This window comes from Callospermophilus lateralis, chromosome 17 (assembly GCF_048772815.1).
Source record: "Callospermophilus lateralis isolate mCalLat2 chromosome 17, mCalLat2.hap1, whole genome shotgun sequence".
Classification (NCBI taxonomy): domain Eukaryota; kingdom Metazoa; phylum Chordata; class Mammalia; order Rodentia; family Sciuridae; genus Callospermophilus; species Callospermophilus lateralis.
In genome coordinates this window covers 21,624,236-21,635,880 of record NC_135321.1, presented here as the reverse complement: position 1 = coordinate 21,635,880, position 11,645 = coordinate 21,624,236, and the positions used below count along the sequence as shown (strand labels likewise).

Genomic DNA, 11,645 nt, shown 5'->3' with positions numbered 1-11,645 from the left:
TCCTCTGGGTCCCTCCTGGATATTCTGTTTATTGATGACTTGCAAGCCCCGCCGAAAGCTATCTTCCCTTCTCTTGCTCCCTCCCTCTCCTTGAGTTACTTTACCCGGGCTCGGAATCTCTTGGACCGAATGGAACTTTTTGCTGCCTCTTTTTGCTGCTGATTCCCTCAGTGGACAAGGAAAAAGGCTTCGGAGGCAGAAGAGGCACAGGGGAGGTGGAGAAAGAGGTGGAGGAAGAGGACGAGGAGGAGGAGGAGGAGGAGGAGGAGGAGGAAGCCGAAGGGGCTCAGCGCGTGTGTGTGCATGTGTACATGCGTGTGTGAGTGCATGTGTGTGAGTGCCGCCGCTGCCCAGGACCCCCGGCCCCGAAGGTGTTGGCTGAAATATGGAGAATAGTCTTGGATGTGTTTGGGTACCCAAGCTGGCTTTTGTACTCTTCGGAGCTTCCCTGCTCAGCGCGCATCTTCAAGTCACCGGTAAGAGGTTCTTTTCTTTCTTCTCGTCGCTCGCCCACCCTCTTACCCCTTTTCCTTTCTCATTTCATTTGGCGAGAGTGGAATTAGGGTGGAGGTAAAATAAAAAGATATTCGGAGCTCCCTCTGTTCCCCATTTCCGCGCAGATGATAAAAGACAGAAGACTTTTCCCCCTCCTTGGGGGCGGAGGATGTTGGCGGCGGGGGCGAGGGGCGCCTCTTCGCTCTTTAAAAAATCTAGTGCTTCTCTCATCTTTGCTTTTGCAAATACTTGGCTTGGTTTGGAGAGCGGTCTGACTGGGACAGGTGATGGGGATGTCGTTGAAAGGAACTGTGTTGGTTCCTTAAAGCCTTAGAAACCTGTGAAGGGGAAGGCGAATTGGAGAACCAGGAGCAGCGGAGGAGGAGGACATTGAGGGGTCTTTGAGGAAGTCTGTGCGGGATGTAGCTGGTGGGGTTGACTCGTTTGTATGTGAATACATGCGCCTCCTGGTTTGGATTTTTGGACTTGCTGATTGAAAATCTGAAAAGGGACAGCTAATATGTTTGGGTAATTTCGGAGGAGGGGACCTTGGTACCCAAGGAAGCGCAGAGTTGTCAGGAAGGAGGGAGGTACGTTTTAGGTTATTTTAATTTTAATTTTATTTTTAATGGTGAATGCAGTTCGCCAGCTAAGTCTCCAGATATCTCCAGGATACCTCCAAAACTCCATATGATTGATATTCTGGGGAGCCAGCCCCTGGCCCTGGTACTTGGCAAACGCAGTTTCTAATTGAAAATGGCAAAACTGTTTGGCGACTGGATTTGAGCTAAAGCCGGAGAAAGAGGGATCCGAAGGCTGCTCCAGGCTGCTGCAGTCTTCGAATACAGACCTGGGGCCAAAAGAATTAAAAAAAAAGCAAAGTGACACATTATAAGGTTCACTCGTTTTGCGGAACTTCACCACAAGTAGACCGGCGCTGGGGTAGTGGGGGCAGGCCTAGTGGGGAGGAGAGCCGCTGGCTGAACATTCAAATCCCTTTGGAAACGACCTTTTCCCATATCCACAAGAAAAGAACGTGCAGGAAGGGACCAGGCTTTGGGTAGGAGCGCCCCAACCTGATCCTTGAAAATTAACAGGGAAAAGGATCAAATCTGAGTGGTCAAGTCCCCAGCTTCCCTGGGGTCCTAAGCTCTGTCTTTCTTGTCCCCGCTATGTGCTGCGTGGCCAAGGGTTGCGAACTGGAGCACAGAACGCGCCTCTTCATGGTCGCTAGGGATTGAGGCAGTCAAACGCCCAGCCAGCCTGAAGCTTGCCAAAGCCTGGCGCAGCCACACGCGGGCAGGAATCCGTGTGCGTGCACGCGCACTCCATCCTCACCCTCGTTTGGCCAGAAAGAGCGAGCTTGAGTGTGTGTGTGTGTGTGTGTGTGTGTGTGTGTGTGTATGCGCACGCGCCTGTGATGCGCGGGTACCCGCAGCCGCGCGCTCTTATGCCCAGGATCCCTCCTCCTCCTCGGGCTGGTTCCCTCCTCCCGGGCTTCTCTCTTCCAGAGCTTTGTCCTCTGCAATTATTCCTAAGGAAGGTGGGCCAGGGAGCCCATCCTCTCTGTAATAAATAGGTGTCTTTAAAAATTATCCTCCTCGCGACCCGCAGATGCTGCGGCGAGGCGTAGAACTCTGCCTCTGTACAGAAAATGGACTTGCGCTCTTTCTGGAAGGTTGGGAGGCCACGGACATCAGAGGGGAAGTTCAGAGGGGGCATCCCTTGCTAGGTAGGAAGTCTGCAGAACCAAAGGGGACTGAAGGTCTGAAATGCCCTGGCTGAATATATTGCATTGGTCAAGGTGTACAAAAAAGGACAATGTCCATTACATGACAGTATTTTAAAGCCATTTCCCAAGTGACTTTTGTCTGGCAAAGGTTGGAGATAGATGAATGGCGATGGATTTAATATATGTTTTATTAATCTCTAAATGAATTGAATATCCCCCTCCCACTTAAGTTGCTTGTCTAGAGAGTTGTCATCATTTATTACTGCTTTATTTTTCTTTTTAAAAGTTTACCTTCTTAGATTAATTTGTGCCTGAAAAGCAGATGAAAATATATAATACAAGGGATATGCCCATGGATAAGCTTGTCCATCTTTATCTTTAAACTTCTCTAGGCTTCTAAATCCATTTCTGTTAATTGCAAATGAATTATGGTGGCCTTTGCACAGGTCCCAGGACACAGGATTGTGCACATTAGAGATATGGCTATGTCAAATCACTCTGGTCATCTTTGCTCATTAATCTGAGTGTCACCTTTTTCTTAGTAGTAAAATCCACTCTTTGGGAACATGGTAGGAATTGGTGATAAAGAAAGCATAGTTCACTCTAAGGAAGGACCAGTAGGAGGTGCCCTTAAAAAGGCCAAGCCTCCAGTTTACCAGTAGTGTAATTCCCATTCAGCAGAGTGTTTAAAAGACTTTGTTGATTGGTAACAAAGGATTACAGAGACTTGCACAAAGCATGGGACCCTTTCCCACTTTCTAGGTAAAGTCTGAAGCTGCTGTGGATTTGTGCAGGATTATTATGGCACAACTGAGGGCATCCCTGAACACTGTCAGCATAAGGTGAGAACTTGATGCTGTGGTCGGAGGACCGTGGCTTTTAGCAGGCTCTTGTAAAATGCCATCTTCTATGTTTGGCATGAGTCCCAGGCAGAGGCATCAAGTAGAGTCTCGGAATCTCAGGTAAGAAGGGAATTGTAGATGATAGATGTTAATGAATAAAATAGGAGGTATACCCATCAATTAATTAATTCTTCAAGTATGTTTGTATTGTATTCTATTGAAATAGTTTATAAGTTTATGTAGTCTGGATGTGCTGCAGTAAGGCTTGCTGCTTGCCCCCATCTACCACCTTTTTACCCACCCAACCAAATCAGGTCACTTCCTCCATCTGGGTGTGCTGTTAAGTGGAGGGAGCATGGCAGGACCCGAGTGCCCCTGGGCAGGCCAGCAGTCCACTCCTCTGTTGAGTGCTGCAGTATAAATCACCAGTGACCTGTCACAGTATCCATTTCCCACACAGCAGCAGCTGCCCTCTGAGTTATGAAGCATGTGAAACGGCCACCACATGTGTTATGTGTGAATATATTAGGTTTAGTGCATTTGCTTTAATGCTCTTAAAAGCTGGGCTGGCTTGAACTGCTGATAGGCATTTTTTTTTTTTCCTGGGGAGAGATTTATAACTTCTCAGTGTGTCTGACTTACATTTATTCCCTGGCAAGTTAACCTCTCAGCAAACTTCCTTGTTTCCATTGAGAAGGAACAGCTTCAGTTCTAAATTCCTGAATGGACTTCTGCTGAAACTTCTTCCTAAAGTACGTTTCTTTGCAGGCTGCAGTATGGTTTTCCAGGCCAGCAGGACATTTGACAAGAGTTTGGGGGGCATGATTTTTCTTTTTCCTTTTTTTTTTCTTTTATGGAGGGGGATGTTTTTACTTATTTCTGGAGAGGGAAGAGATGATACTGCGCCTTCTAAGGGAATCCCAGCACTCCATTTGTTTGTTGAGCATTTTTTATGAGAGAAGTGCTCCTGCTTCCTGGCTTGCATCTCCTGTTGCATGGATCCAAGGGTCTGGGATTCTTCAAATGCAAGAGTGGTTTGCTCCTGGGATGTTTCCAGGTGCACCAAGTCAGGTCATCTAATCCAGTATGACCACTGTCCTTTGGAAACAAGCCCTGAGTTAAATCTAGACTTCCTGGCCAAAACAGTTGTAAGTTTCACCTCATGCTGCCTGTTTGAAGGCAGTGCTGAAGTTTCCAAAATGATGATCTCTTTCTATGACAGAATGTGCCCTAAGATTACACTTAGCAAATATTCTTACTATATTTTTTTGGAGAATTGACCATTCTAAACTTCTTCCTCATGCTTTTTCCACTCAGTATAATGATAAGAAAAGAAAGAAGTGTCTTAAACTAGTTTAAGGGCAATGTCTTAAACTAAAACCAAAACACATATACACAAAGAAGTGATGATTTCTACCCCCATGCTTTCTCCTATAAATGTTTAATTTTGGGGTTAATCGTGGTAGCCCTCACTGTGTAAGGACAGTTTTTATTGAGTTAGTGACTGAGTTCTTGCCTGGCTAGAGCTCTCTCCAGTTTTCATAGTTCTGGCCCACAGTGTTGTCAGAAACTCACATCAAACTAGAATCACATTGCTCTCTTTGGATATTTGTTACACAAATACCAGCTCTAATGATAAATTTTTGATGGATTAATCTATCTCTGATGATAATCTCTTAGATGAACCATATGCATAAATTTCACATGAATTTCAGGAAACCTTAGCATTGCTTGAGTAAAAAGAATAATGAGTTAAACCCGCTGAGGATTGCTTGATTAATTAACTAAAGATAAAAAGTCACTTGGTTCTGGAAAAATACTGTAATCCCTAAAGTGGAAGGGTAAGTACTGTGCACATTTACAATTCATAGAATGTAAACGGCATCTTCTTTTTCGTCTTCTCTCTCTCCTTGTTCCATTACAATTCTGCAGAAAAGGATTTAAGAGTTCTATGAGTTGTCACAATAGTTACACCTTAATGAATCCTAGCTTGGGATCTCACTAACTTCTGATTGAAGCACACTGGATGAAATATCGACACAATGCCCAGTGAAACGTGCAGCCATCTCCTGTGGCTGCTTCTTCTCCATGCCTGCCCCTGAAGGACCACAGCTCCTCTCTAAGCTATACAGCATCAGTACTGCCCCATTGGAGGCAGCCCAGGGAAGTCCTTCACACTGGGCACTATGTTTAACATGCTGTGGAACATTTTGCAAGGTAATAGGATTTTGCTGTGAAAACAAAATTTTAAATTTTTATGATGTCCCCCGCCCAACCCCCAGCGGAGAGTTAAGCTACACTCTAAAAACAGCTAAGTCATACTGTTACCATAGTAGACTCAAACCTGTGGCCTTTCAGGAAGAATTATTGCAGTTCTAGAGCTCACCCATTTTAAGTAGAGACCAAAGTGAGTGCTATAGGGTATTAGTTTAGCTAAGGGAGGTTATTTGTTCACAAAGGTGTTACCCGCTTAGAATAACAGAACTTTAATTTTCTTCAAAGTTACTTTTTTCCCCCAGAAATCAGAGTATTTCTTAATGTCACCATAATTTTCATAGCATGGCATTGCTCTATGTATTTTAGATATATTCCTTCATACAAGATCTCAGGTAAAGTGAAATTTAACTTGTCAATAAGAAAGGATAAGCAACTCAGATTTTCCCTGCAGGCCAATAAAAAATATGCAAGATAAAATGACATGTTATATATGCCAAGTGGGTAATAGCAAAAAATAAAATGCAAATTATTATGCACCTTTATAATTGCAGCACTCAGGTAAATTGCAGCACAATTTAGTATCACACTTTTGCTTCTCCCACACGAGAGTGTTGATTCCTTATCTTATATTTTTCAGGTTCTGCACTGTGCAAATGTGAATAAATACAGGTTGGCTGATTGATGACCAAAATTATTATAGTGCTCTGAAGTTCTTTGACAAATTTTAGCCTGAGGTTTTAAAACCAAACCCCTTTAACTCGACTGTTAAGTAAAAATGTTTTCCGTGATAGTTTAGAAATGCCTAAACTATGTCCAATGGTATAGCCTAGAAATACATAATAATGCATATGATTGAATAGGCCTTTCTTTTCATTATTAATGGTAATTTGCCAATAGTCATACCAGCACATATTGCTTTTTATGAATAGTTCCAAACAACCATATTACTCACAACTCTCATTTCTTGAGGGAAAGTCTAACCAGGAAACACACAAATCATTCTGTATTTATTGATCGTATTTTTCAAGTCTATAGCTAGGGCATGACTTGAGTGGGAGAGTTTCTCTTTTCTGCTAAGTTCTCAGAGCCCAGTACCTATAAACTACTTCTTAGTTTTGTTATATGCTTTAGCTTAATTTATCAAATCCAAATTCTGTGACTTCTTTCTTGCTTAGTCATTTCACATCCTCCATGTTGGAAGACCTTCTCCAAGACCACTCACAATGATTCTTGTGACAGAACTGAACAGTGATGTTGCAATCTGGAGGTTTCTTCCTTGTCCTTTACTCATCCTTTCAATATTGGTTCTTGCCAGAGGGCTACTCTTAAGAGTATCTAGGACAAAAGTGTTCCGCTGAATTAATTGAATCTTTATGATGTGATCTAATGAAAATACCAACTAAGTGAATTGTGACCTAATAAGAGGTCTTATCAATATAACTATATTCTGACTATCTAAAATGTTCTTGAAACCACATTTACATTTTTTATAAGAGAATAAGGGAGTTAAGCAGATAATATAAATATTATTAACTCAAGCCATTGGTCTTAGTAACTGAATTTCTGGTGAAGCCCCAATATTTTTAGATTTCACAAATTTCACCATTGTCTTTTAGAAATACTTCTCCACTCAACTGTCTTTTAAGAGGTATGTAGAATATGATTTAAACCCGTTCTTCATAGACCCATAGTGTCACTGTAACTCATTTATTATATGATATGATATTATCAGGATGATTTCTGAAAGTACTACATCATTTAGATGTTTATTTTTTCCATGAAATGACCATGACTGCTAATTTTGTTTTATTAAGAACTTTATTTTGGATTCATAAAATACATTTTATGATACATTTATCTACTTCCTTATGTCCAGCTGAAACTTCTCCAAAATCTTGTTGGATTTTGTTTTTTCTGCTTTTCATTTTTTCTGAGATTGTTGTTGTTTCTGTTTTAATTTTGACTAAGAAATAGGAGATAAAGTTTTGTTGAGATTGGATCTAAAGTAAGATTGGGTCTAAATCTGGACCTGAGTCACTTGATAGAGTCACTTGATAGAGATATTTCATTTTAACTACTGGGTTTGTAGCATTTCTGAAATTTGATATTAATTTGCACACCATTTGTTCTTTATGCAGCAAAATTTTTCTTATTAAATGAGAGTGTGGACTGGATCAATTCTAGTTATATTACTGGTTTCAACTTTATATGATTTCTTTAAATTATGAACTTTACATACATATATGTTAAAAATCATAACAAAAATAATGCAACAATTACCTATGAGCCCATTAGTAGTTTTCTGATCTCTGTGATAATGAATAGCTGTCTGCTGTAGAGTTTTGTCGCAGATTATTGCATCTTCAGTATGCTATTTTGCTTTGCCTGTACTTGGTTGTGATAAAAGAGATATAATGACCTGCATTTTGGCTAAGCATTAAGCATTTGAGATTCATCTATATGGATGTGTATGACTGCATTTCAACCACTCTGTTGTATGATATTCCTTGGTAATAATTAACCACAATTTTATCCATTTTACTATTGATAGACTTTGGGAACTCAAAACTTTGCTATTGTCAATTATGCTGCTTTGAACATTCTTATACATATTCCCCAGTAAAACTTTGCCATCATATTTAAGGTGCATACCTAGTGGTAGACTTGCTTAGTCATCTTTAGTTTTAGAAGGCAATGACATATCACATCTATTAAAACCCCCACCATGAACATATGAAAGTCCCCTTTGCTTCTTGTCTCCACGAACACTTGGTATTTTCATTTGCTTAATTTGCCTTCATCTGGTGGATGTGAATTAACATCTCATTATGGGTTTAATTTGCATTTCCCTGATTGCTAATAAAATTGAACATTTTTTTCCCATAAATTTGTTGGCCATTTGTGATTTCAGCAAGATAATTCTGTCATTCTGTTTCTTCAATTGAGCATCCATTTGCTTTTACATGGGAATACTATTGGTGGTTATTTTGTTTCTCCTACTGAGCAACCTTTTGCCTTCAGGCACAGATGTCCTTAGTAGTCTTAACTTGTAGCAAGTTGTCACCTAATGCTGTATCATGTTCACTTTAGCCCAGGCTTTACTTCAACATCTTCCCAAAGTACTCTGATTTTGGTCTAGAAACAAGATCCTTAGCCACTGTAAGATTGATTATTGATTATACAGAGCGACCCCTACCTTGTCATTATTCTGACTTATCCTGTTTCTTTGTCCATGTAGAGCCTCACTCTTAGTGAAACAGATGCTGGGGTGCCAGGCTTAATTGGAGGCACGCTATGAATCCCTTGAATATAATGAAACCAAAGAATGACTGAGTCATGATAAACACCAAACCTGAGTTAAAAGCCCTACTCTCACCATTTGATCTTGGTTGTGTTTCTAACACAGCAAAATGCATAGACCCAAGATCCTTGTTGAATTGATGGCATATCTGACTGTGAGGATCAGCGGGACCTCTTTGCTTGCACATGTGCACCCTCCTCTCCAGTTTTCGTTTGGGTTCATTATCATTTCACCTACTCCCATGGGGCAGGTTAATGAAGGTCCCTGGATGAAATAAAGCCTTGGATGAGCTTGGAGTGGGCTCTCTGACGGGTTGCCTTCTGTGCCCACTCATTAGAGATGTGAGTCAAGGCTGTGACATCTAAGCCAACCCCCGGCACTCAGTCCTCAATCCATTGTTCCCACATCTTTCCTCAGCCTCGTGGGATCCCAGAAGAATATAAATTAGAGAGAAAATCTGCAAAGCTTTCCCTTTCATGTTTAATGTCTGGGCAGAGCTGTTCCCCGCAGGACAATTTCTAGTTATTTTCTCTTGCTGATTTGAGACATCTCCGGGGATTGTTTCTTAACTTTCCCTTGGGAAACTTTTCAGCACCGAATCAGTTTTTGTTGTTAAAAATTTATTTCACAGTTCATCTTAGATAGTCCTGTTCTAAATATTCTTCCCTGCAATCCTGTGTCTGGCTCCTGGTTTCTTTTCCTCCTTTTTAGTGACTCTGTCTCTTCTGTGCTGACGCATTGAATAATTCTAGCTATCAATCATGCTTGCCTTCCTCCTCAGTCTTCCCTTAGTCAGACTATAAATATTTAGTTAATTTAATCCTTCCTCATACCCCTCCAGAAGCTTAATCATGTTTACTTTTCTTACCTGAACTCCCTCTAGTTTGTTTATATCTTTCTGGTAATCAAGGACCCCAAATTTAATGTGCTCTTCTAAGTAAGAACTCTCAAGTCGTGCATTATAAAATATAGATTCAGCATGGTCTGTAATTTGTGGTATAGCCAGCCATACACATTTTGTTTCCCCAAACTTGTGTTCTCATTTTCCAGGTAGGACTATCAATGCCTTACATAATCATTGAGGTACTGTAAGGATCAAATAAGATCAAGTATTCGAGTCAAGGTATTAGTTACAGAGCATTTGCCCAGTGATACGAGAAAAGAAATGGAAAGTTTCAAAGTATTTCTGCCCTCCAAGGGCTCATCTTCAAGCAGAGGTGACAAGCACACACACAGCTAAGTGGGTTACAAGGCTGAACAAAGTGCTCATTAAAAAAAGAATACAAACAAAGTGGGACAGACTGCAAAATATCAACTACAATGTTTATGCATTATATCATTAATATATTAATATTAGCCAGATGGTCTGAGGGAGATAATTCTCTCATCCCTGTATTCTTAGATTGATGGAATTAAAAAAAAAAAAAAGCAAGTGGGTGTAAAGAGCTGTCAATCATGTTGAAACCAAGCTATAGATGTAGTAATAATGAAGAAACTGTGGACATTATAGTTTTTTTCCCCTGCAGATCCGACTGCTGGTTATTATAAATACACCCCTTCTCTTCCATGGCCCTTTACCCTCTACTCATTGAGTGTGTCAGGAAGAGTATTAAGGTGGTGGCAGAACTCATCCCAGTGAGATAAACATGCTAATTAAGTAAACATATTAACTAACTCATAATTTCAAATGAGCTAAAGCTTTAAAGGAAAGAAACTTTTGCAAGAAAGAGATCCAAAAAGCAGAACAGAGAAGGTTTCCTGTGGAAGCTGTGATTGATTGATGCCTGAGGATAAGTTAACTTAGGTAAGGAGGTGTTCTGGAAGGGAAAGGGGAGAGACAGCCAGGTTAAGTAAAGTGGGTGCCAAGGCCCTGTGATGCGAGGAAGGATAGTGAACCCCCCAAATATGCATGTTATCTGTGCCAGGAGTACTAAGCATAATAGTGTGGTAACACATTAAGATCCTCTCACCAGTAGAAGCTTCTCATACTCAGTAAATGTTAGTTGGATAAATTGAATGAGTTCATATTAAGGAGCTTTCTATAATGTCAGCACAGTCATTTAAAAATTTAAGCAAATTACATAAACAGCTTTTGCGCTGATTTTCTCATCTGTCGGATGTGAATTGGGGAGCCTATGTATCCTGAGTGTTTAGATTGGGGTCATGTGGACATAAGTAATTTCGTCTAGGGAGAGAGACTTCAAAAAACATAAAGAGTGAGGCAAACACTACTCTTGCAACAGGCCCCTTCCACTCTGACCACAGTCACCCAGCAGAGGGAGATAGGACTTCGGCTGTCTGGAGAAGTAGGATTGGCGTGGGGGCATTTCTTCTTACTGTGGCCTCTTGCAAACTGTGTGCCTGATGGCTCTTGGTGATTTAAGAAAGGAAACAAAATCTAAGACTTGAAAACCATGATAGATGATTTTTCTCTGCAATACGTTCCATTCCTCTACGTTTTCTCTACAGAACTACTTTGTAAGATATGATAAGTGTTCTCTCTGCGTTAAAGCTGCAGTTCATTCAGAAGTCATTGATTTGTGACCTTTCCATATCACTGGACCCAGCACCATTTATTCCGCTGAGTCACTCTGCCTTCAGCTGCTGAATTCCGCAGATGAACCAGTCCCATAGTCCCATGGTCTTTGGGTCTTTGGTCATAATGAGAGAGGTAACAGCTAGGTAGAAAAGCCTGCTGACTAGTGGTCTTGATTAAGGCCTTAAACTTACTGGACCTAAACCTTCCCACCTGTAAAATGGACACAAACCCAACTTCTGCTTCCCCACTCTAAGTCAGAGATAACATCACTCCAGCAGTTAGATATGTAAAATATCTATTCCAATGACCTAACAATAAATATTTCATAAGTGCTATCTACTATTAGTATGATCTTAATATGGGATACATTAATTCTGAGATAGTCTACAAACAAAAACGTTCACAAGCGCAGGAGGTCACTCTAGAATCCTCAATTCCATTGCTGTAGTTTTAAAGACTTAGAAATAAAATAAGATGGTCAGACTCCAGTGGCAATTTTAAAACCAACCACATGAAATA

General features: G+C 40.8%; 1 protein-coding gene across 1 annotated transcript in view; it reads left to right on the top strand.

The window, feature by feature from the left end:
- Positions 1-385: 385 nt before the first annotated feature.
- The window catches only part of Dcc (DCC netrin 1 receptor), a 1,060,049-nt gene continuing 1,048,789 nt past the window's right edge, over positions 386-11,645 (top strand). The window contains exon 1 of the mRNA XM_076836991.2: positions 386-476. Coding sequence (XP_076693106.2) covers positions 386-476 — 91 coding nt within the window. The remainder of the gene's footprint in view (positions 477-11,645) is intronic.